The sequence below is a fragment of the Dreissena polymorpha genome, chromosome 1 (assembly GCF_020536995.1).
Source record: "Dreissena polymorpha isolate Duluth1 chromosome 1, UMN_Dpol_1.0, whole genome shotgun sequence".
In the NCBI taxonomy this organism is placed as follows: domain Eukaryota; kingdom Metazoa; phylum Mollusca; class Bivalvia; order Myida; family Dreissenidae; genus Dreissena; species Dreissena polymorpha.
In genome coordinates this window covers 31,367,494-31,393,720 of record NC_068355.1, presented here as the reverse complement: position 1 = coordinate 31,393,720, position 26,227 = coordinate 31,367,494, and the positions used below count along the sequence as shown (strand labels likewise).

Below are 26,227 nucleotides of genomic sequence, written 5' to 3'. Positions count from 1 at the left end.
ACAATAATGAACTTCATTCAGTGGGTTTGAGTCAAAAAAGGTCATTAAGTAATTGTAGTTTAGCACATGAGCATTCTTTGAATCATTACAAACTGATTTCACTGTGTTAATTATGTCTTTGCAAGCACTGGTGGTCAGGTTGTGACGACGAAAACAAGACATTATTTTTAATGCCTCTAGTTCATTTGTCAACATGTCATTCTGATCTTTTGAAAGAACATTAGAAGTGTCGGGGAATGATGAATATTGCGACTGTATCAGAAGATAAATCGCTGTCAGAGTTGGAAGCTGAAACAGTATTTATATCTGATATTTCTTCATCTGTATGGAAGAAATCTGACATATACACATGTATTCTGAATTTGAAGAATTAGATCCAGCATCTGACAATTCAGATAAGCACCCACTATTATTACTGAATAGTAAATCACTATCTGTATCACTAACAACGCTGTCAATGTTTCTACATCAGAAACCTGAGAAAAAGTTTCTACATTAGACACCTGAGAAGAAGTTTCTACATCACGCTCCTGGGAGGAAGTTTCTACATTACACTCCTGGGAAGAAGCTTCTGAATCACACTTTTGTGTTTCCACACCTAAAATTAGAAATATTCAGTAAAAGAATTTGACACTATGATAAACAAGAAGAATTTCAGGGATCCAAATCAAACCTAAAATAACAGAACTTTTAGAAGTATTTACTCTTTAGTTTATATTTATCTATGTTACAAAGAAGGAAGACTCTAAGTTGTCATCTTTTTCAACAAATTAGCATACCAAGATATCCACTGGACTTATTATAGATCAAAATTCTTTGAACAACTTTGGTAATGCTTAATCAAATAAATATTCCTATTAAAATTGGCAATAAATGGCCCATCAGTTTATAAGGACAGGTTAGTAAAAGTACTTATCTCTGGATGGTCAGATGATAACAAAAGCTTACCACCGCAGCATGACAATTGATGTAAAAAGACTGAGGAGAGCCCCCCCCCCCCAAAAAAAAAAAAGAATGAAGAGCCCAATAAAACATAAAGTAAAAATTTTTCAATTTAATTTCCTTACCTTGACTTTCAAAATTTATATTTGCTTTGAGCAGAAGCAGATTTCGTTCGTAACTGTGGATGGCTGTCTGGATTTTCTGTCTTTTCCATCTACGTAATGTACGTTGAGGAATGTCCAAATCTTTATTATCTAGATACAATTTCCTCTGCCGTTTTACAGGGGCTGTAAATATAATGTGTATGTAAGTTCAAAGATTCCAAGCAGAGAATGTCGAAATTTTAATTTGCTGTATAATATGCCCAAGGGCAGGCAAAATATTCAGCTTTCATTTATATTATTTGGCTAAAATACTGCTTTCATTTCATCATAATATTTATCTTCGTATGTCTAGTATAATTAAATCAACATGACTTCACATCGGAAAATCTACGTAAAGACCAGCTATCACCATTACTGACGACTGTGAAGAGCAGTCCTCGAAAAATATAAAAAGTCTGGTATATCTGGTCACCCAAGTCAAAAACACAAAAAAATAATATAATTGCAATGTATTTGAAGTTACTTTTCATAGGAATCATATGATCGAAAATTATATTATATTTGTGATTTTTTTCTTCTGTGATCAGTAATAATGTTCATTAAATATGATAAATGGATAAAGAATTAAAATTAATATTGAAATAAAAATATTTAAACGTGGGTCCTTTTTGTTCTTATTCAAATATAAACAATAGCATGACAGTTTACACTGAACTAAAAAATGGCTTCGAATTTCAATGCTCATTGCATTAAATATATGCTTTCCGCATTTAACTATATGGATTCTACTGAAATACATTAACAAAAACCATACTGTATAGGGGACAAGTTGACTGGGGAATGAGTTGACTCGCGGACGAGTTGACCAAATCGATGAAGAATTAGGGGACGAGTTGACCAGAAACCAAAAATCCTAACAAGTTTTACTTTCAATAGAGGAAAAAAGAAAAATAGCTTACACAGGTCGTGTGTTTTGTGCAAATGATGCAATATATTCTGTTTCGAGCTTAACTGGCGCGAACACAATGAACACTTGTATTTTAAAATTTCGCCAGCAATAACTTTCTGGAAGTTTTCCTCTTTGGCAGCCATATTTTAATATCTGCCAAAGCATTTACGTAAACGGCCATTCTATTGGTCAATCGATTCCCACACAACCAGTCAGCGTTTAGGTTATCTACTTTATATCACAGCTAAACAAGACCTCGCATGATTGGCTGTTCGATATTATCCGCCCAATGAAATTTGCTTATGCTGAATCGTTATTTTGGCGCAAAGAAACAATTCGTCTGCAACCACACAAAAAGTACAAAAAAATGGCGAAAAACGTGCAAAAAAACGAGAAGTTTGCGGTGATGAGATGGTTAACTGACGGAAACAGGATATCTGTACACAACTTGAAGTATGTTACTGAGCCAAAACTGCCAAAAGAAGAGTACAAACCTGGAATGTGTGGGCTTTCTGTTTTCGTTGGGTTTCCAGGCCTTTGGAAATTCCGCATATTGAACGTGGGAGGTAAGTTAATTTGACCTAAAACAGAAGTCTTGTTTCATGTTATCCGACCGACCCTGTTTTTAAATCGCCGACGCAAAAGTTTTTTCTGTTACAAATCCGCATCCGAATTTTATGTCCGAAATTTACGCAACTGCGGAAAGCGTCTGAATCGTTCATAACTGTTATTTTTGTTACTTAATGTTTTGTTTCATTTACATTTATTCTTGTCAATAAATGCTTTATTCAAAATGCAGTCTTTAGTTTTCAAAGAATATTTATTTGTACAGTAATTTACAGATCAAGACAAAAGTATTTTTGTTATCTACAAAATCCGCATCCGAATTTTATGTCCAAAATTTACGCAACTGCGGTAAGCGTCTGAATCGTTCAGAACTGTTATTTTTGTAAATCAGGTTTGTTTCATTTGCATTCATTCTAGTCAATAAATGCTCTATTCAAAATGCAGTCTTTAGTTTTCAAAGAATAGTTATTTGTACAGTAATTTACAGATAAAGACAATCTGGATCAAACATTGTTAAGAACTATATCTGAAAGTTAGTACTATGTCGTCATGCATTTCACACTGCTGATACCTGAAAATAACGTTCTCATTGAGTTAAATATTCAATTAAGTGTTGTGAAAAGGAGGGAAAAAAGCCTACCTACCGACCCACATTTTTTTTATCACATTTCAGGCAAAAAGGAAATGACAGAATGGTTAAAGAGTGAAATCCTGCCTTTAACTGCAGATCCCACGGACAAATTTTGTGAACTTGAAGAGATAAGTAAGCACTAAAATTTATTAGCTTATAGCTAGATATTGCTGGATATGGTTTACAAAGTGTATTTGTATTGATTGAACAATTTGACTCATGATTATTTAAACTGTATTGACAACAGTTTAAATTAGCTGCGCTAAGTTTCCTTAAAACAAAGAAAATGTGAGATAACCATGTTTAAATAAATAAGATTTTTTAGGACATCCTGATCTTTATGAAGAAGGAAAACAATCGCTGGAAGGCAATGCAGAAAAATCTGAAGTGCCTCTGAGGCGCTCCCCACGGAAATCTGTGACATCTGATGGTAAATTTTTCATATTTTATTACAGCTATTATTCCAAGTATGTTTAACATCATGAAACCTAAATTCAAATGTACATGATAATCATATGTCAAACATATAAAAATGTAAGCATTTAAAACTGATTCAATTTAATTTTTAATGATTTTTAAAACACATGCAGTCTTCACGCTTAATATTTTAGCCCAATAGCCCATAGGGCTAATCAGATGGAATTTTGAATAGCCAGAAGACATGTTCAATAGCCTGAAGAGGTCAATATAAATTTGTTGACTTTTTTTGGCCAGGAACACCAAAATAGTTATTAACAATCAGAAAATCTACTTCCATTAATGAAAACTGATGCATGTGATTACAGTAATAAAGGGTATACTGTTTCCTTTTGAAATGTTTTTTTAATATACAAAATGCACCAGATAATTATGCTGTTTGATGTAACTTTATTATTACACATGTTCTCATTCAATGATTCCATTAACCCTTTAAGGGCTGGAACGTAATTTCGAAGGCCTTTGCAAACAGTTTGGATCCAGATGAGACGCCACAGAATGTGGCGTCTCATCAGGATCCAAACTGTTTGCTATTCTGATAGTATTCTTTGATTTTTTTTTAAGAAAATGCTAATTTTAGACATTCAACAGAAGACATTTTAGCAGACAACAAATTACCCAGGATGCAAAGGGTTAATCAGTTTGACCGATGTTTGGTTTTATTTTAATGCATATTCAATTATTATCATGTTTAAAAATTATCTGTATGGTGGCCGCATGTGTTCATGCAATTCTTTAAAACTTACGTCATTTAAGGCATTTACCCGATAATTATAGCGAATTAAATTGTGACTCTTAAAAACGCATATGTATCGGGTAATTGATATAATAGTAGTTACAGTTTTTCAGTTTGTTTACAATTTTACGCTTAAATATTTAATTGACCAGTCGGGCTATTTACAAGCATTTAGGATCAACCGACCGGCCCAAGAATCGACTCGGGCTTATAGGCTAATTCGAAGGCTGCACATGCTTTGTATATTGTAAACATTTGATCTCTTCTTTGCAGTGACTCCTAAGAAAAGACATCTGGAAAGGTCAGAGGGTTCACCAATCGTGCCTCACTCAGCAAGGAAAGTTTTGAAGCTTGAAGGTAATCTAAAAATATATTGGCATATTTGTGCCCCCAAAAATTGATGGGGGGTCAGACTTTTAGATTCACCTTTACCCAAATGTCTGTCTAAAAAGTTAGTGTGAAGCTTATCTCAAAAAGTATCTGAGCTAATATCATAATATATAACATTAATTGTTATAGCTTAGCTGTGAAAATTGGCTGATTTACTGTGGACTTGCTTGATACATTTTATGCTATCAAGCCATAATTTGGTGAAGTTTTCTTTGCTATTCAATGTATTATTTTTTTTGCTATGTCAATATATATACCATGATTTATTTAAGTGCAGGGTTCAACATTAACTTTTTTTACAGCAAGACTGTTGGACCAGCTCCTTTTAAAATGTACTAGCCCGAACCTGATGTCTACTAGACCATAAATGACATAGCAAATCCAATTGTGTCATGTTACTGTTAAATTAGGATTTATCAGTGAACACCAGATTTTTTTATGCATATAGTAAAACAATAAAGTAACCCTTCTTTTGCTTTTCTTCGTCAAATTCAAGCCATGGGAACTGACTCGATTTTCCATCTAGGATAAAATGGACGTCTTCGTATTTATTCATATTTAGGTTTTTATGTCAGTTTAGCGTCGGATTCTTTTTTATTAACTGATTTGTCAGACAAAAATCCGAACTTGAACAGAGCCATTCTTTAAATTACATTATCTTGTCTTCTACGCAAAAATGTTTACATTGACGATACCGATTTTCGATAGAAGTCGTAAAATCATGCTCTACAGTTTTACGACACTGCAGAAAATCATTAATATTCATGACAACTTGACCAATTGAAACAAGCAATTTCTGCAGGAAGCTCTCCTTTGCGTCTAAAAATAGCGATGAATCATGTAAACGCTCTGCGTTTATTTAAATATACTAGTTTTGTTTTAATGTAAATAACGTATACAAGAGTAATTTTACACATTAAAAGTAAAGGTTTTCACAGCAGTTATTTATAGTTATATGAATCAGTATATATTTTTTTTAATTTATGTACTACCAGTCAGACAAGCTAGCCCGCAGTTTTATTAGCCCAACCGCCGATCTTACTAGACAATGTCTGTCGGACGTGCCTTAGTGTCGAACCCTGAAGTGCAGTATTTTCTGTACAGTTACTGTAGTTAGAAATAACCATTATTTGTCAAGGAGGGGGGAGAGTATAAATTCACTGCTAGTAATGTGTTTTATCAAGCCTTAAAAATACTTCTTGCACAAACTGTGTTTGCTTTATCTGTACAGGGACTCCAGGAAGCAGCCAGTATTTAAGCAGTAGGGTTGGTTCAAACAGAAAAGATGCATCTGGGTACGGTTTTATTTCATCACAATATATATGCCTGGTTTGAAAGCTACTCTCAGGCTTAAATGTTTAAGAAAAATCAGCTGCCCCAGTTCTGACTCGTTGTTTCAAGTCAAGTAGTTGCCAGTTTCTACCAAGTATATTGAGTGTTCTGGTTAGAAACCCACACATTAGGTCACCCCTGTGATCTAAATCCATTTATTCAGCAGCAAAAACATTTCTTTTAAAGATATGTCAAGAAACTTAATCTTGTTTTTTCTTTTTATGTCTCCTTCTACAGGGTAGTTGCAACCTTCTGGGATCACTTCAACATCATCCGTCTGTCAAAAAATAAGCTGGGAAAAATGTCTTATTGACGCTCGATTGGTAATTGTCGGCTCGGATACTACTTGCATGTACCCCAGATACTCTTAAGTATACTTGCATGTACCCCTGGTACGGTAAATATACTTAATCATACCCGGTCGATAATAGACTGTGCCCGAGCTGTATTCCCGCCCAAAATCCTATTTCTTAAAACGCGCTACCGATTATCTTAAACTTCTCTTTAAAAAAAAAAACTGCATCAACATGCTTTTTGAGTGCGAGTTTCGATAATATAGAGGTCATTTCACAGAAAATGGACATAAATGTGAATATTATTAATTCAATAAAATAGCCAACAACCACCGATTCAGCGTTTAATTTCCCGGGTACGTTTAAGTATATTTACCATACCCGGGGTACATGTAAGTATACTTAAGAGTACTCCGTGTACATGTAAGTAGTACCCGAGCTGACAATGACCCATCGAGCCTTATTGACAGCACTTGTACTGATTTTGACCAAACACATGCGCAACTTACATTATTGAGTAAGTAAGGAATAAAATCATTAAAATCAAACTTATTGCAGATAATAATTTATGTTTTAAGAAATAAAATAAAACGACTGGAGGAAGATGTTCGTAGCCTTCGAAGAAAATTAGGGAAACTCGAGGATAGGGTCTCAGAGTTGGATAAGGATAAAGCATCTAACTCTAAGACAGAACAAGTGGTGGAAAAAGCGGACAGGACGGGGCAGTTGGCAAAGAAGAAAGAGGGACAGGGAAGTGTGTCAAAAAAGGAGGCTGATTCGATACCTGAAACTAAGCCGTGCCAGGCAATCTGTGAACAAGATGTTGAAGCCATTGTAGGCAATGCTATTGGGGATCAGAACAAATTCAAAAATTTATGTTTATACAAGTTCACTCAGGAAGAATTGGTGTCTTGCACCCGAACAGGGAAGCGAACTATCAAATGTATGGACAATGTGAAACCCCAGTTAGATCATACCAAATTTAAGGAACTGGAAACATTAGTATTAAAATACACTTCATATGATAAGCAAAGTTTCCAAAAAAAAATTGAAAACTTACAGAAAGTTCTTAGAAGAGAGAAAAATGGAGCAGTCTGACTTGACCTATAAGCCTTTTGAATAAAGCAACATATAAATAATCATCGGATTTGGTGTGTCATTCTGTCCATCTGTCATAATTTTTAACTTGGATCGTAATATAATAGCCTGCTTGCTGTCTTTAACTTACTGTAATACATTTGCTCTTCAATGAAAATGCTAACCGACAAAATTCATATGTATATGAATTCTACCTGCCACATCCATTTTGGGTCAAAGGTGAATTAAGATTTGCACTAGAAAAGCAGTGTTTTTTTATATGGGCTATAGTTAAAAAAAAAATGAACCAAAGAAGTTCATTTTAATGTTCCAAAACTGGTCTGAAACAAATTCAAGAACTAACTGATTATTGTTTACGAAATTTGAGCTCGCTGAGGTCTTTTGATTTCTGTTCTAGAACAAGTTCTTGAACGAAGTTCAAAAATTTTAAGTTCTGGAATTGGTTCTTGAACTTTTCTAGAATGTGTTCTGGAACATGTTCAAGAACTCATTCTGGAACATGTTCAAGAACTCGTTCCAGAATAAATTCTGTTCTAGAACAAGTTCTTGAACTTAGTTCTGGAAATCATAATTCAAGAACGGCCATTTAATGTTCTTCAACTGTTCTGGAACATGTTCAAGAACTGAATCAAGAACAGTTCTTGAATTTTTCGCAGGGGTTGCCCCTTAACACCCGTTACCGAACGTAACGGATGCACACTTGCTGAAAACACTGGCATCTTATTGACTATGTTATCTTGAGAAAGAGTTACAGGCAGGATGTATGGGTGACCAATTCAATGTCTGTTGCCGAATGCTAGACAGATCACCACCTCATTATTACCAAGCCCAATATACATTTTCAGCCCAAACAATGTTGGCAAAGAAAGAAGGCCCCTTAACCCTTGAACATTGCCAAGTTAAAGACTGCAACTGCAAGCTGACCTTTGTGAATGCTCTGGAAGAGCATTGGTTTGGGCATCACTCAGAAAGCTGTTTTATGCTACACCCTCCCTTGGTGCAAGAAACTCAATGACTGGTTTGATGAGAGGACATTAACCCTTTCCTTGACAGCCATTTAGCCAATATAAGCCTCTCCAGTTACCAAAAGACCTAGCTGCCTGCTGACCAGTGGCTGATAGCAATCTTATCAATATCAGTTCCCCATCTTTACAGGCATTATTGGAAAAACCCTGTTTTATGACCCTCATTGCTTTTGAACCTGATATTCTCATAAAAATTAAAATATTACTGAAAAATACAAAATATGAAAGTTTAAGCTAATAAAATTTCCTTTCCTGTGGTGTAAACTGTATGTTTCTACCTTAATTTATTGGTCAGTTATAGTCATGTAAAGTTGACCGTTGTGTGTTTTACTGAGTTGAAATGCAAATCTCTTTCCAGCTCATATAGAAACTTTGCGAAGTTGGTGTGTTGAATCAAATACAAATATTTATATTTTGGAATATTAATTTTTTTTTTCTTACTTTCCAAACTACAATTCTTCTTTCTTGAAGATTTTTTTATTTTATAAATTCATTCTGCAAGCCTCAAAATTCGTGTAAATTCTTATAAATAACTATAGAAAAACACAGAGTTTCTCAAACAACTTCATGCATTTTCAAAATCAATTGTATTATTTCTTATAAAATTTGTACAATACTTGGTATTTTTATTACATTAATTCACCAAATGATTTATAAACATTTATAGATACCGGTAACAATTTAATTGGATGTTGCATAATGTGCCATGAATATTCATATAATTAATTTGCATTTTGCATTTTATTACTGATCGAAATCCGGCAATGTCAGCGTCTTCAATAAGTCTTCAGTTTGTGTATTTATTTGCAAAATTCCAATTTTAAGCGGCTACTTTATTATCAAATACTCCAGTTTATAATCTGATTGCCGACATATAACTTTATAACCCAGAAGTCGCCAACAAACCTGTGTATTCGTGTCCCAAATTACAAAACGCCGAGGTAACATGGCACGCGCGCCAACGTCATCTGAAGACTACTGCTGCGTCCGGTAAACATGTTAATTCAAAGTGTCTAGAACCCGTGTTTCTTATCCCTAAATGTTAGATTAGCACGTGCGCTATTAATTATTATGTTGGTCAGTTCAAAGGCATATTGAAGACCGCCGACTGCGTCTTTGTTTTATTGCCCAATCAAGCACCGATAATCCAATATCCTGTGTATTACGAAACACAAACTTTAGATAAGCACGTGTTGTTTGTAAAAACATTTGAGTATACATGCCATTTAACATATCGATGTAATTCTCGTATATGATCTCGGAAACAAACATTTACCGTAAATTTGCAGCCATAAGTCGACCTAAAAACGCTGCCAAAATTGACTTTATAAGTCAACTCGACCTATGGATGAGGTACTAAATAAAAAAAATAAAAAAACATATTTCTGTACCGTTTTTTTAAAGTAATAAATCTCTGAAGCGGAGGAATGATGACTGTTTACGGTAAGGCCGACTCGTCTTTTACTTATATGTCCGCCGATAACAAAATATTCATGTTTACATTGCTTTTTAATTCATTAATCTTCGTAATAAGTCCAAATAAAAACATGTAAAAATAACTTCGAAAATATTAAACATTTGTGACATACGGTAAAGTGGTGAAAATTATACATGGCAATTTGTCTATTGATACATCGCCCGCTGTCTGCTAAGAACAATAGTAAATCGACTGCTGACACTTGTACCCATTTAAAGTTAATCCGTGTAAATACAAACTGTCAACAGTTGCAGGTGTCTTCATGCCACCAATTATCGCTTCTCGGCCTTTGACTAAGATCAAAGTGTAAAGTATAGTGTTAGCATCCTTTCGATCATTTGTCTTTATTGCGTCACGCCTAAAATAGTTATCCGTTAATGATATGCACAACGGTTCTGCTACAAACTACTTCTGACCAATTAAAAATAATTACTTGATCGTTGGATACGCCTTTAACCAATCGCTATTGTTCAACTAAACATGGTATATTTTTTGATTGGATGAAGGTGTGGTTTCGTTGATTTATTCACAACTGTCCCACAATTTATGCATAATCGTTTCGTAAATAAATAGATCTTATCTGATTGAAGATTTCATTCATTGAATGATTATAATAATAAAACGCACTCACCCTGAATTATTAAAAAGTGTAATTGGACATATCAAATACACAATTACTTTGGATCATCTGCTTAGTATTATCAGATAAGACGTTGTTCCAGAATGCAGAAAATATTCCTCGGGTATCTAGTGATTTACGAATATGTATATAACAGTCGAATAGCGAGCGATGCGAGTGTTGGTAAATTCACGTGTTTCACGCATAATGGCGAAAGCGTTGTTGATTATTTGAGAGCAAGTTACAATTATTTTGACCATATAATGAATTTCTGCGTTCAAGATTTTTCACATCAATAGCACTAACATTTGAATACAAAAATATCTGCTCATAATATAAACACTGAAAGTTATTACGTTAAATGGGATACTAATTTTGATTTGTGAAATATATATTAAGTTCGAAATAATCAATGATATGTTATTATGATTTTGAACAATAAAATATATTTTTCGTGATAATAAATCATTGAAACGTTGAATGTTTCGTTTTAAATATATTCTAATTATTAATATCCCAAAAAATGTCAACTGCCGGTACAAAAGCCCTCAGAACCATGACTAAAACGTCACTTAAACATGTCCGAGATAAAGGAAATTTACCACACGACTTATGGCAGAGTCAAGGCAAAAAACCAAGTTTTTCTAGCCACATTATACCCCTCGACTTATGGCCGAGGTAGACTTATGGCCGCGAATGTACGGTAGCGATGAATCATGTGAACGCTCTGCGTTTATTTAAATATACTAGTTTTGTTTTAATGTAAATAACGTATACAAGAGTAATTTTACACATTAAAAGTAAAGGTTTTCACAGCAGTTATTAATAGTTATATGAATCAGTATATATTTTTTTTAATTTATGTAATACCAGTCAGACAAGCTAGCCCGCAGTTTTACTAGCCCAACCGCCGATCTTACTAGACAATGTCAGTCGGACGTGCCTTAGTGTCGAACCCTGAAGTGCAGTATTTTCTGTACAGTTACTGTAGTTAGAAATAACCATTATTTGTCAAGGAGGGGGGAGAGTATAAATTCACTGCTGGTAATGTGTTTTATCAAGCCTTAAAAATACTTCTTGCACAAACTGTGTTTGCTTTATCTGTACAGGGACTCCAGGAAGCAGCCAGTATTTAAGCAGTAGGGTTGGTTCAAACAGAAAAGATGCATCTGGGTACGTTTTTATTTCATCACAATATATATGCCTGGTTTGAAAGCTACTCTCAGGCTTAAATGTTTAAGAAAAATCAGCTGCACCAGTTCTGACTCGTTGTTTCAAGTCAAGTAGTTGCCAGTTTCTACCAAGTATATTGAGTGTTCTGGTTAGAAACCCACTCATTAGGTCACCCCTGTGATCTAAATCCATTTATTCAGCAGCAAAAACATTTCTTTTAAAGAAATGTCAAGAAACTTAATCTTGTTTTTTCTTTTTATGTCTCCTTCTACAGGGTAGTTGCAACCTTCTGGGATCACTTCAACATCGTCCGTCTGTCAAAAAAAAAAGCTGGGAAAAATGTCTTATTGACGCTCGATTGGTAATTGTCGGCTCGGATACTACTTGCATGTACTTCGGATACTCTTAAGTATACTTGCATGTACCCCTGGTACGGTAAATATACTTAATCATACCGGGTCGATAATAGACTGTGCCCGAGCTGTATTCCCGCCCAAAATCCTATTTCTTAAAACGCGCTACCGATTATCTTAAACTTCTCTTTAAAAAAAAAAAAACTGCATCAACATGCTTTTTGAGTGCGAGTTTCGATAATATAGAGGTCATTTCACAGAAAATGGACATAAATGTGAATATTATTTATTCAATAAAATAGCCAACAACCACCGATTCAGCGTTTAATTTCCTGGGTACGTTAAAGTATATTTACCATACCCGGGGTACATGTAAGTATACTTAAGAGTACTCCGTGTACATGTAAGTAGTACCCGAGCTTACAATGACCCATTGAGCCTTATTGACAGCACTTGTACTGATTTTGACCAAACACATGCGCAACTTACGTTATTGAGTAAGTAAGGAATAAAATCATTAAAATCAAACTTATTGCAGATAATAATTTATGTTTTCAGAAATAAAATAAAACGACTGGAGGAAGATGTTCGTAGCCTTCGAAGAAAATTAGGGAAACTCGAGGATAGGGTCTCAGAGTTGGATAAGGATAAAGCATCTAACTCTAAGATAGAACAAGTGGTGGAAAAAGCGGACATGACAGGGCAGTTGGCAAAGAAGAAAGAGGGACAGGGAAGTGTATCAAAAAAGGAGGCTGATTCGATACTTGAAACTAAGCCGTGCCAGGCAATCTGTGAACAAGATGTTGAAACCATTGTAGGCAAGGCTATCGGGGATCAGAACAAATTCAAAAATTTATGTTTATACAAGTTCACTCAGGAAGAATTGGTGTCTTGCACCTTAACAGGGAAGCGAACTATCAAATGTATGGACAATGTGAAACCCCAGTTAGGTCACACCAAATTTAAGGAACTGGAAACATTAGTATTAAAATACACTTCATATGATAAGCAAAGTTTCCAAAAAAAAATTGAAACCTTACAGAAAATTCTTAGAAGAGAGAAAAATGAAGCAGTCTGACTTAACCTATAAGCCTTTTGAATAAAGCAACACATAAAAAATCATTGGATTTGGTGTGTCATTCTGTCCATCTGTCATAATTTTTAACTTGGATTGTAATATAATAGCCTGCTTGCTGTATTTAACTTACTGTAATACATTTGCTCTTCAATGAAAATGCTAACCGACAAAATTCATATGTATATGAATTCTACCTGCCACATCCATTTTGGGTCAAAGGTGATTTAAGATTTGCACTAGAAAAGCAGTGTTTTTTTATATGGGCTATAGTTAACAAAAAATGAACCAAAGAAGTTCAATTTAATGTTCCAAAACTGGTCTGAAACAAATTCAAGAACTAACTAATTGTTTATTGTTCAAGAAATTTGAGCTCGCTGAGGTCTTTTGATTTCTGTTCTAGAACAAGTTCTTGAACGAAGTTAAAAAATTATAAGTTCTGGAATTGGTCCTTGAACTTTTCTAGAATGTGTTCTGGAACATGTTCAAGAACTAATTCTGGAACATGTTCAAGAACTCGTTCCAGAATAAATTCTGTTCTATAACAAGTTCTTGAACTTAGTTCTGGAAATCATAATTCAAGAACGGCCATTTAATGTTCTTGAACTGTTCTGGAACATGTTCAAGAACTGAATCAAGAACAGTTCTTGAATTTTTCACAGGGGAAGGTTTGCCAAAAAAAAAAAAAAAAATAGATCTCAATATTTTGTGATCTCCCATCCAAATTCAACCATAGTAAATATAATACTGAACACACTTTTATTCTCAATTTTGAAGCATATTTTGCAAAACAACAACACCAATTTCCTAATTTTAGCCAAAACGCCGCGAATTTCCCCAATGAAAAGGGGCCTGGTCCCATTCCCAAAATGGTGAAAAAAACACCGCGTAAACAGTTTTCCTTATTCTCAATATCTACCTTCCTAATTGTATCACAAGTGATAACAATGCAAGAGTATAAGGTAAAATATGTTTATATTCACAGTTCTCAATTTATAGAATGTTGAACACGAGTTCACAAATAACTATAGGTTTACTATAGACAATGACAAAAATGCTTTATAATCGCTAAAACAAAATATAAACAAAAACACCACATAACAGGTGCCAAGGCTTGGCTGCAGGTGCTGTTTGAAATAAATGAAAGATTGTCCGAATTTTTTTTAGAGGTCCCAGTGACATTGACCTTTGACCTAGTGACCAAAAAATGGGTGTGCCGTGTAAAATTCATCAAGTTGCAACTACACTGCGGGGAATCATGTGATCACAAAAGTACATTGTACGCACAAAATGGCGGAAAAAGCTCTCGCTTAATAACGAAAATCAAGGTATTGTCATATTTTATTATATCTAAATTAATGATAACTATGCGCAAAGTACCCGCTTAGTCTCCTTATGTACTCTGGTAATTGTCGTTTTTCTTAGATTTCTGTAGTTTTCTCAAACATTCAGACGCAATAAACAATGAAAATTGTACATCGTCTGAACATACTTTATTTTGACGCGTTTGCTATTCAAGATGACAAACAAACAAATACAAATAACATTTTTTGCTTTCTAACATGTTTATAATATTTCGTACAAGGTTGTCCACATTGTTTAAGCATTTTTTAGATCTGTTGCGAGTAATTTGGAAAATAGTACATCGTCTGAACGTTTTTTGTTTGAGTACATCGTCTGAACGGTTTTGAGTACATCATCTGTTTTTACTTTTAATATCCAGTGATTCCCTGCAGTGATCTACATATGAAGTTCCAATGTTATGGTCTGACAGAGATTGGTTGACACCATGTTAACTGTTAGGGTAACAAGTAATGCATCAACAACAAAGTACAGTCAACAGCACTGTGTTTATGACTACCTAATTCATGAGAAAAATGTATTCCTCGCAAATTTATTTTGTATTTATCTTCACCAATTATCTTATAGTATATTTTGACTTTGTTTATGGTGTCAAAAAGATAAAAAAAATCGAACGGGAATTTCCATAATAAAATTATATTCTTAATATTTTTAGGTATCGTCAATATTCCAACAATTTTTATATAATATTTTAATGGTGATTGCAAATTCTATTTTATATTAATTGAATCTCATGATATACCATTTTCATCATATTTTTTATGCTTTCAGAACGTCTAAAAGGGATATTTCGTTATTTTTGGAGACGAGTTAATGAGTGACGTCACGCCGACTCACGCACACCTGCTATATGCAGACTCTGCCCACTGGTTGGCAAAAGGTGGTTGGCATAACGCTGATCTATATAGAAAGATTGTGTTGAAAATTACTGATATTTCCACAATTATTTTAATCCTCAAAACACACTGAAACTCAATTACATTATTTGTAATAAATAGCTTTTATATAAAACATAACATTGTATTTCTGTTTAAGCTAATTAAGCATGTGAAGTTATGAAATCAACATGTCCAACATGAATGTACACAAAAATTTCAATGCACAAATGGAAAGTGTGTCTACTTTAAAAATAATGTGCATGTGTTCATACGCGTTGGCACATGTAATCTGCCGTTTAATTGGCCTTTTGATTGACAGATACTTATTATCAACACAAGTGTCATAAACATTAGTGTGTCTACTATAAAAATAATTTGCATGTGTTCATAATGATACGCGTCGACACATGTAATCTGCCGTATAATTGGTCTTTTGATTGACAGATACTTACTATCAAACTATCAATACGAGTGTCATAAACATTAGTGACCCAATGTGCCCCCCCCCCCCAACAGGTTGGAAGGTGTTTGTCCAGTAATAAAGCAAGCTTAATGATGCTTTCACTTGTATTTTGAACCTTGAAAAATGCATGCAGTCGTGTGTGTTTTTTATCACTTTCTTTGTCTAAATTAATACATTATATAATATAGAAGGAACAAAAGACTAAACAAGTGTTTGCATATTTCTAATACTCATCAAAATGGCGGTTCATTGAAAATAAACGTTTCCGATATTAATTCACAAAATTTATTTGTTGTTCAATAAAATACTTTATTTCTGTCACAAAACATTTGACAGGTTGTAGATATCGCATTATGGCTTCCAAATCAAATAACAATTTAATGGTGTTGATCATTTACGCTAATTATTAAAACAAATAACAATACAATTTATTCCAAAGCCGATGTTGGTGTGGTGTGATATAGTTCTTGATTAATGTATTGTGTTTTAGAATTCATTTTAGAAGTTCTGACTTATTTTCTTATGAAAAAAATGACTCATTGCATATATTTTACGTATCAGTAACCAGCGCTTTTGACAGCGCATGCACAAACAAGTCCAATGTAAACAATAACAATTAACTTGTCTATAACATAAATAGGATGATAAATAGTGCACACACATATCACTTTGCATTCGCTATATTCCAGTAACCCATAATTCATTTCGGCATAACCAACTGGTGACTTCCGGTTAAACGTAAACATTTATTCTTCTTGCGCAATAACGAAAATAATCAACTTCGGTGAATACAGTATGTATCATTTTGTCAGATAATGAAGGATATGTTACCTAAATTATATTGAATTTGGTGTAAATGCACTCAAGTCATTGTCTTTCGATGGGTTTTCAGCCGAATTTGATTTTTTAGTGGTACAGTAGTGGGAGGGGTGCAGTGTTCAAAATAATTTATTTTGAACTGAACCAGGGACATACGTTGTAAATGTCCCTGACTGAACATAGATATAAATATACCAACCTGTTGAAGTTTTATCTATTTTCTTTTTTAGCAAACCTATTTGATGTTAAAATATAATATTTACTTCATATTCACTTACCCGGTGTTGTACAGTTTTAAATATCATAAATCATATTTTTGCTTTGTTATTTATACACAGTTTTTGTATAAATAAACGTCAAAAAAGTAAAAAGCACTCCAGTTAAAATGTACTATTCTTTTGTTGTTTTCAGACTTGACAAGGATAAGTCGAACGATTTGTTACTGGATATAAGGTTCGAAGCTTTGTAAGAGGTACATGAACACCATCAAACATCACGGAAGGTGTCGTTATGCAGCCAGTCAAATATTACAACCGCAGTGACAGACAGACAGGGACTCTGGTGTTAATTGAAAGCTTTTTATCTCAAAGAACTATATAAACAAACCATTTTATATTTATTTTTGCATAATCAAAACAAAGTGTATGTATAAACATAAGTGTAAACATGTATTCGTGTTTTTTGCTTCTTTGTTATTACTGTTATTGATGAGATACATATGCAATCTGATTATACATGTTAATAAAACAGTGGTTTCATAACAAAAAAAGAATTGTTTTTGAATTTGTATCACCCGCAATTAAAATTGTGTATATGGATGGGTGCAAATTCATTGATGTATGGTAGAATCCTCACAAAACACGGAGTTTCATGTAGAAATCTTCTATAGTATTTGAGAAACACAGGTAGAGTCCTGAAAAAGTTACATCATAACCAAACAACAACGGGCAATAACTCTGATTTAAGAAAGTGTAGGGTTATGGTTCTTGTGCACTACAATTCTCCTCATCCAAAAGTTTCTGACATACAGATGGACAGACAACGCCAATTCTATATCCCTCCTCCTATGGCGGAGGATAAAATAATAATAATAAACCCAATGATGCTTATTTGTGGTCTTTTAATTTAAGTTTCTTTAGTTTACAATAACATGCTCACATGGGTTTCTTTAATATATCAGAATAAACACTACATAAATTATTTCATTACATAACAGTAAGCATACAAATTTCACATGTTAAATACAATAGTAATTCAGTATCAACTTCATATAAAAGTACAGCAGTATTCACAAAGTAAGTTTAACTTGTCAATTTTTGAATTTGCAAATCTTGCTATACAAACATATAAAAGAATCAATTAACACTTAACAAGTTATCATACAAATGTCTTTAATTTGGGGTTTACTATAACAAAAAAACATATTAAATTGTACTACCGGTAATACATGAATAAATCAAATGAAACCTGAATATCTGAAAATACTTAAAGATGCTTAATGAAAATACTCAACAGCCTCAGTCATAAAAGGGGGCTGCAAGATCTTATTACCACTGCACCAAGTAATAAACATGAAATGTTGTTTGATTTGTCAAAATGTTTGATGATATTTTTATTTTTTTATTCAACCTTTACTGTGATTTTTTTCTTTCACTGCAATACTTGAACGGTTATGTAATTCCACAGAACAGTTACCGGGTATGTAGTTTGTCAAGGCTGGTCCATTAAAAAAAGAGTTACAAGAACATTACTCCGTGACACTTTTTAACATTTTCTATTTCTGTAAACTGTTCATTTTATATCAAGATATCACTTTAAGTCTGCTTTCAGATACTTTCATCTCCTCCCTGAAAAGAAAAAAATATAGATAGTACATTATATGCAGGCAAAACATGTAAATAATATTATTAAGTAAATACACATAACACACACCACATTAAAACTGACAACCAAATAAATCATTATTTTAATTGAAAGTTCATGTACATAGTTACAACCATAAAATTATTTGATGAAAAATTGAGCCAATAACTCATTTTGAATTTGAATGACTTGAATGCTATGTATGGTTTTAAATGGTTTTGCTTGTTGCACAGATAATTTGCATGATCACATATATATTAACATAGAATTTATTATAGAAAATATATGATTATGATATAGATGAACACCTGTATACAAACTAATTGAGAATATGAGCAAGTACCTCAAACAAAATATGCTGAGCAGCCTTGCAAACTAAGCTTTGGAAGGAAAAGCAGCCATTCTAAGCTTGCATATCACATCATATAAAATTATGTCCAGCAAAAGATGTTTTCTAGGCTACGCATCTCTTGGAAGTAAATGTAAATTCGCTGTTCTATAATGTATGTTGTGGTGCGCAAGAAAATGTCTGTCTGATATGTTGAATCTTCTTAGGTGTAATAGTAGTTTGCACACTACCATGGTCCATGTGGCATCCGATATCTTAAAATAGACAATATATTATATAAATAAAAATGAAGTATAATAGTTTAATAATATGAATTTTAATATTTGGTATAATAATTTTACTACACAAGTGTCCTTAAGTAAATAGAAAAAACATGTTAAGCTGCACAGTGACAATAATTACATTTCATTTCCAGTAGCTATATGTCAACTGTTGTTTACCATACAATATATTATAACCAATAATGTTAAATGTAATAAAAAAATCATCAGATACGTATTAATGTATTGTTTTACAGCCGTATTGACCTTATCGCAAAATCCAGGCACTTGCGTCAGTTAGAGTTACATGCCCCTTGACGACGGTGAAAACAAAAGCGCTGTCGCCATTTTATTTGCATTGAAATATTTAACACCTCTCGCAATTTTCTTAAGTTAAGGCACATCTTCGCGACCATTTTTTAGAATAAAAATACCCAGAAAAAGAAATTCTTTCATAATAAATTAAATTTAATGAACGAACACAAATAAGGATGAAAACAAACAACCAATAAATTTTTAATATATGCAACATATATCTAGTAGCTGATTTGAACCTCTATATGTGTTACCTTATTACCTTGTTACGTATTAAATAAATTCTCATGATAAATGTTATTGTTTTTATTTAATTCACACCAATTTCGACACTTTTTGTTTCCGCATGTTAGGTATTTGAATGCCCCTTTCTTCATCACAAACCGATTATCTCGTTATGATCGGATACTGTCCAGACAAAGAAAACACGGTGTCATAAAGCCAGCTGGGGACCTATACTTGGGGCTCTGCATAAACCACATGTGGTCATTAAATACAATTTATGATACCTCTATGTCATCTCTTGTCATACTGAGCAGTCATTTAAGCCAAATTTTTAATGCCGAAACAATTGAATATACAGTTGCTTTATAAAACACGCTGACACCTTAAAAAAACATTTAATTAAATTAAATGCAATATTTTTCATTTGATTGTTTGCATCAGTCTTAAAATCGTGTAAGCTTTTGTATTCTGGTGTTTAATTGCCCCTTTGTTTTGCATTATCCGATTATCTGGTTTTGATCAAACATTGTCCAAACTTAACTGACAAAAAGGTGTCATCAACCACACTGGGTGGTCCAGACAGTGTCATTTAACACGATAGATGCCACCATGTCTCCTCTTTCTGGTAGTATTAAGCAGTCATTTGGATGAATAATTAACGCCGATGTATTTAACAGTTGCTTAAATTAGATATGTGACATATGGTCAAATATAAAGTCATGTCCAATATAGATTATCAGAAATTTACACCGTAAAGATACTAGCCCGATTAATTTATTCAAGTATTTAATAATTATAAAAATTACGTAAAAAAACAAGTCACGTATTTAGCGTGTATCAGTTAATTAAATAGACGTCATTCCGTATTAAGATTTAATGTTACGACAATAAACGATCAACATCCTAAACAAGAAATTACGTTTGACAGCAATGGGGGTAGATAATGTTTGAAAAACAAATATTTATACAGATATATGTGTTAATTTTAATATTTGTCACTCGTACTCATTACAATGAACACAACTAAGGCTTTCAGTAAGTCATGTACCAGATGTCCCTACTTATTTTACAGCTTCACATTAGCATGATAAATTGACATAGTAGAAATATAATTATAATGTTCGAAGATGAATGAACCCTGAAAAGAACGACAATACACATTACATCAACATCTACAAGGATACTCCCATTATTACAGAATAAACGAATTTACCCGGTGTCTCAGTGAGGAAGTTAATCATGAATGTCGCCGTACTCGATCTTCGGCCACTTGGTCGGGTCATTTTCCAACATCCAGCTTGGAATTTGTACGGACATTCATTAAGTCCAATTAGTTTTATAATCTTATTGTATCGGGCTTTCGAAGTGCAATCTTACCCTTCATAATAGTCAAAAGTCATTTTAAACACCAATTACAGGACATTCAATTACCTATCAACTTCCCAATAAGAATGCAATTGATGAAATATCAGCAGAGGTGCTCAATCAGCGTAGTAAATCGACCGTATCTAGGGCATTGTTTTCACCGTCGCTAAGGGACTGCCCCTTTTGTGACGTCATCGCGATAAGGTCAATTGCTATAGTGGTTATAGTGGTTAAATTCTCCACACAGTTCTATTATTCAATAAATCAACATTAATATACTTTACCCCACCCACCATAAACATGTATTCAAAAAAGTTATTCATACGGCTAACAACACATCAAAATCAATATGATACATATTAAAAATAGTTATCAAACACATCCAACGATTATTTCCAATATTATTTTAAATGATAGTTGATTTTCTTACCAGAAACGATGGATTGACAATATGCTTTTACAACGGCAGTAACGGAATATCCGAATTACGTTGAAACCGGAAGTCACCAGTTTACAACGGTCTTATGGTCTATTGGAAAGTGGAGATTTCGGTTAAACTCAGCGTTCATCGCTACACTTTTGACTCATACGTCATACCCAAGATGGTTCTTACTTATTGTGATTCGCGTATGCGTTAACGGATTCGTTTTAGCAATGCGTCAGAGTCGCACATATTTCAAAACTATGCGTCTATTTCGATATTTGTGCACCATAGACGCGGGACGTGCATGTAGATTATTCCCTGTATTATCATATTAATCATTAAAATACGGTTGTAATTAACAGTAAATACTAAATATACGTCCCGTTATGATTCACATCAATACGGTATTATTCACACCTATCAGTCTATATATTATCAGTGGGACGAAACGTCCAATGCCTCCCTACACAAATATCAGAGGCACGAACAGGTAGTGGCACGAATTATCATAGTGTCGTGCTGTGGTAAAAGGTAATGGCCTATTAGGAAATATAACGTAAACAAACAATATCAATTAATTATTTGAAGGCCTTACCGAGCATTCCACGCAGAGTGGAGTTTTGTGTTCGTTCCTCGGAAATAAACAAACGAAATATTCCCGCGATGTTTACTGTGTCAATGTTTTATGTAGTCGTGAAAATAGCGTTTTTAACAATTCGTTCCTCCGCATTTGGAACCAAAATGTTATTTTTTTAACAAAGTCCTTTCTCCAAGTCAGTAACAGCGTCGTTGCTATGTCTAGTTGCGATTAATCAAAAATTGTATTGAAAACAAATCATTGAAAATAACTGTGCCTAACAATATCAGTTGCCGAATATAATCATAAATGTAGATCTACACAATTAGAGGCAAAATTTGCTCCCTTCATATATGTTAGGGTTATGACTGAAAAACGAAAAAGGCTCATATCCGCGGAAAGAGCTTTTATTGAACGTATGGGTTTTATAACAATCTGAACACTTCGGACAGTGTGCTACACATCGCCGGTATGGTGGAATTGTCCAAGGATTCCCGATTGGGATTTATAATAAACTATTACAAAAATGTAACGAATATTGAAATAGAAAAAAAAATCATATTAAATTATGTTCATACTGAACATTTTCACCAACTTCATGATTTATTGATGAATGTGCGAAGGTTTTTCTGGTTAAACAATAAAAAGATACGGAAAGGGTCGAACACAACGGAAATGTAATTCTGTCATTTTCCTTGAAAAGTATAATGTCCCTTTCCGTGGTGTTAATTAAGGGCCACATGTCAAATTGCAAGTATACTGTATCGGACAGTAATCGATAATCAGGATAAATATACATATATTTAATAAAGATAAAGTCAGTATAGGTACAGTATACGTGTTTGGAGTCTATTTTTGTATCGCATGTTATAAAATAGTAATTATTTCATAATTTTCTTCACATGCTTTAAAGTCATTTCGTCACACTAATGACGTCATTTTGTGTTTTGAAATGTATTGATGCATGCAACGGGAGAAAGGGTAACTTTTCAGCGAAAGGGAAACAGCTGTTGGCTATTTTCTTGAAAAGGGGGCATAAAAGAAACATTAACTCGTGATCATAGAACAATAATATTTTCACTTATGGCTACGCCATTCTTAAAAAAATATATTGTATATGATCTCTCGTGAAATAACAAACGATCTTACACTGACATGAACAAATATCCTCTATTTAATCTTTTTTCATAACACGTCGTTTCTGTTCGTTTATTTTCATTTTTTAAAAACAACAAAAGCATTGGTGTATCGTTTCATCATTATATTCGTTTTTGGGTACAATGAGGTAATAATATACATTTCAACAGATAATTATATTACATATAAGTTAAATGTTGATTTCATATCAATAATTAAAATTAAAATTAAACCACCAAGAAGAGTAATGACATATAGAAAAAAATCACAAATGCAAGAAGGGACGGGTCTTACAAAGGGTTATGGGTTACATTACCCTACTGTTCGAAATAAATATGGTAAACATGTACAACTATTAGAAGTATACATGGTAAAACTGTTTAATAACAGTATATTAACGACTTTTGAATTCTTACATGCGAGTTTATAAAACATCATGGGGATGCTGAACAGTGAATAAAACTTGGCTGGCCTGGTTATGAAATTCACTACACTCCAAACACTTGTTCTGAATCAAACCCGTTTTGCTTCAGGGTCGGTTAAATCCTGAAAATCACAAAAACAAGATATTAACAACATTAAGTAAATTTTCAAAACAGAGCCAGTAAAACGAATCAATGTGTGATTAATATTAATGTATACATTTACAAAAACATAGTTGCGTGTATTTCATAATTCTAAAATTAGCGCATTTGCAGGATGAGGCGGGTTTACAGGATGTTGGGTTCGAGTGGTTGCGATGAGTTCAAAATGTAAAGAAAATAAAGAGACCACCAACAATTTGCTGTCAAGTGTCTAATGGTCAAGATATATTTCGGATTAAACACAAACACACAAGTGTTGGTCTTTTTTAGAAGTAATCGCCCAAATCCGCCCAAACGCGACAAAACTCTCGGGAAGACATCAAATTCAGGCGACATACTTTGTCCCACTTTTGCCGAGCACTCCGGTCCCACGCACTTGTTGTTGTAACCTGAACAATGAACACTATGCACATGCAGGTTGTTTCGAAGTGTATTAATATGAACATTGTCAAATTTCACAAGAAAGAGAGGATTTAAATTTCAAAAATAATATCATAACCTTCGATTGGCAGAAAATAAACAGCTCAGCTTGTAAAACCACGGGGTCATGTAGTTTCAGAGAAAATTATGTGACTCATTTTTATATTGAAGTATGTATAATCACTGTAACCCCACGCAGGGGTAAGGCGCCTTACTTTCGTTCTACGATGATTTAAAAATAGATTTTGTGATAAAATAAGGACCTAAATAAGCTACCTAGGCAAATATCAGCCTTTGACTCACAATTTGTTATTCACTTAATTAACATATACAAAAAATAAATGGCATGTTGTATTTCAATACATACGGTATTTTTGAACAACTATAACCTTCTATTCCTTAAAATGAATCTCTGAATTGTAAAGTATGCGTCAGTTGTAAGATTGAAAAATAGTGATAGTAGTAGTAGTAGTAGTTGTAGTAGTAGTAGTAGTAGTAGTAGTAGTAGTAGTAGTAGTAGTAGTAGTAGTAGTAGTAGTAGTAGTAGTTGTAGTAGTAGTAGTAGTAGTAGTAGTAGTAGTAGTAGTAGTAGTAGTAGTAGTAGAAGTAGTAGTAGTAGTAGTAGAAGTAGTAGTAGTAGCAGCAGTAGCAGCAGCAGCAGCAGCAGCAGCAGCAGCAGCAGCAGCAGCAGTAGTAGTAGTAGAAGTAGTAGTAGTAGTAGTAGTAGTAGTAGTACTAGTAGTAGTAGTAGTAGTAGTAGTAGAAGTAGTAGTAGTAGTAGTAGTAGTAGTAGTAGTAGTAGTAGTAGTAGTAGTAGTAGTAGTGGTAGTAGTAGTAGTAGTAGTAGTAGTAGTAGAAGTAGTAGTAGTAGTAGTAGAAGTAGTAGTAGTAGCAGCAGTAGCAGCAGCAGCAGCAGCAGCAGCAGCAGCAGTAGTAGTAGTAGTAGTAGTAGTAGTAGTAGTAGTAGTAGTAGTAGTAGTAGTAGTAGTAGTAGTAGTAGTAGTAGTAGTAGAAGTAGTAGTAGTAGCAGCAGTAGCAGCAGCAGCAGCAGCAGCAGCAGCAGTAGCAGCAGTAGTAGTAGTAGTAGTAGTAGTAGTAGTAGTAGTAGTAGTAGTAGTAGTAGTAGTAGTAGTAGTAGTAGTAGTAGTAGTAGTAGTAGTAGTAGTAGTAGTAGTAGTAGTAGAAGAAGAAGTAGTAGTAGAAGAAGAAGTAGTAGTAGTAGTAGTACTAGTAGTAGAAGTAGTAGTAGTAGTAGTAGTAGTAGTAGAAGTAGTAGTAGTAGTAGTAGTAGTAGTAGTAGTAGTAGTAGTAGTTGTAGTAGTAGTAGAAGTAGTAGTAGTAGTAGTAGTAGTAGTAGTAGTAGAAGTAGTAGTAGAAGAAGAAGTAGTAGTAGTAGTAGTCACAGATTATACGTTTCAGAAATTATACTTTTTACACATTACACTTTTGACAAATATTTTTTTTTTTTAAATTACTTTTTCATTGATTCGTATTTTTGAACTGTGTTCAATCAATTTTTTATTACTTTTTTCGTTGAGTCGTATTTTTGAACTATGTTGAATCAATTTTTTATGTTTAAAATTTAATAAAACGGAAAATGTGCCAGTATAACAAAAAAAAATATGAAAATATTTAACAACAACTGAAACGACAAAAACTCGCATTGTGAAGGAGATCAAGTTGATGTTTGTGGATCAATGTCCCAATGTTCATTTATTAGTTAATTTGTATTTCAAAGTGTATGAGGTCCTTACGCGTCCGTGACTGCATTTACTTTCTACAAACAAGGACGTTTGGTCGAATACTGAATAATAGCAGCAATTTACAGCAATTAAGTTATTGTCACTGTATATGTACATTTGGTGTGCTGTTGGGCGGAGATCCGGAAAAAAACAGAGGACATCCCTCTATCCGAAGAGAAAACCGGACATGTGTATATTAGTTC

The 26,227-nt window shown here is 33.6% G+C and overlaps 1 protein-coding gene across 1 annotated transcript; it reads left to right on the top strand.

Annotated features, from left to right (window-relative positions):
* Positions 1-1,984: 1,984 nt before the first annotated feature.
* On the top strand, positions 1,985-17,232 carry LOC127865312 (uncharacterized). Its single transcript, XM_052405328.1, has 8 exons — positions 1,985-2,561; positions 3,236-3,325; positions 3,519-3,623; positions 4,680-4,763; positions 6,028-6,091; positions 7,000-7,205; positions 12,931-13,111; positions 17,175-17,232. Exons 1-8 carry the CDS (start codon positions 2,285-2,287, stop codon positions 17,230-17,232), a joined length of 1,065 nt encoding a protein of 354 aa, XP_052261288.1. The 5' UTR covers positions 1,985-2,284.
* The last annotated feature ends 8,995 nt before the right edge of the window (positions 17,233-26,227 follow it).

Excerpts from the sequence above, each read along its gene's own strand:
- LOC127865312 (XM_052405328.1), top strand. The coding sequence starts at position 2,285 with ATGAAATTTGCTTATGCTGAATCGTTATTTTGGCGCAAAGAAACAATT. Across the intron at positions 3,326-3,518 it reads TTGTGAACTTGAAGAGATAA|GACATCCTGATCTTTATGAA; the intron begins GTAAGCACTAAA and ends AAGATTTTTTAG. Across the intron at positions 13,112-17,174 it reads ATGGACAATGTGAAACCCCA|ACTTGACAAGGATAAGTCGA; the intron begins GTTAGGTCACAC and ends TGTTGTTTTCAG.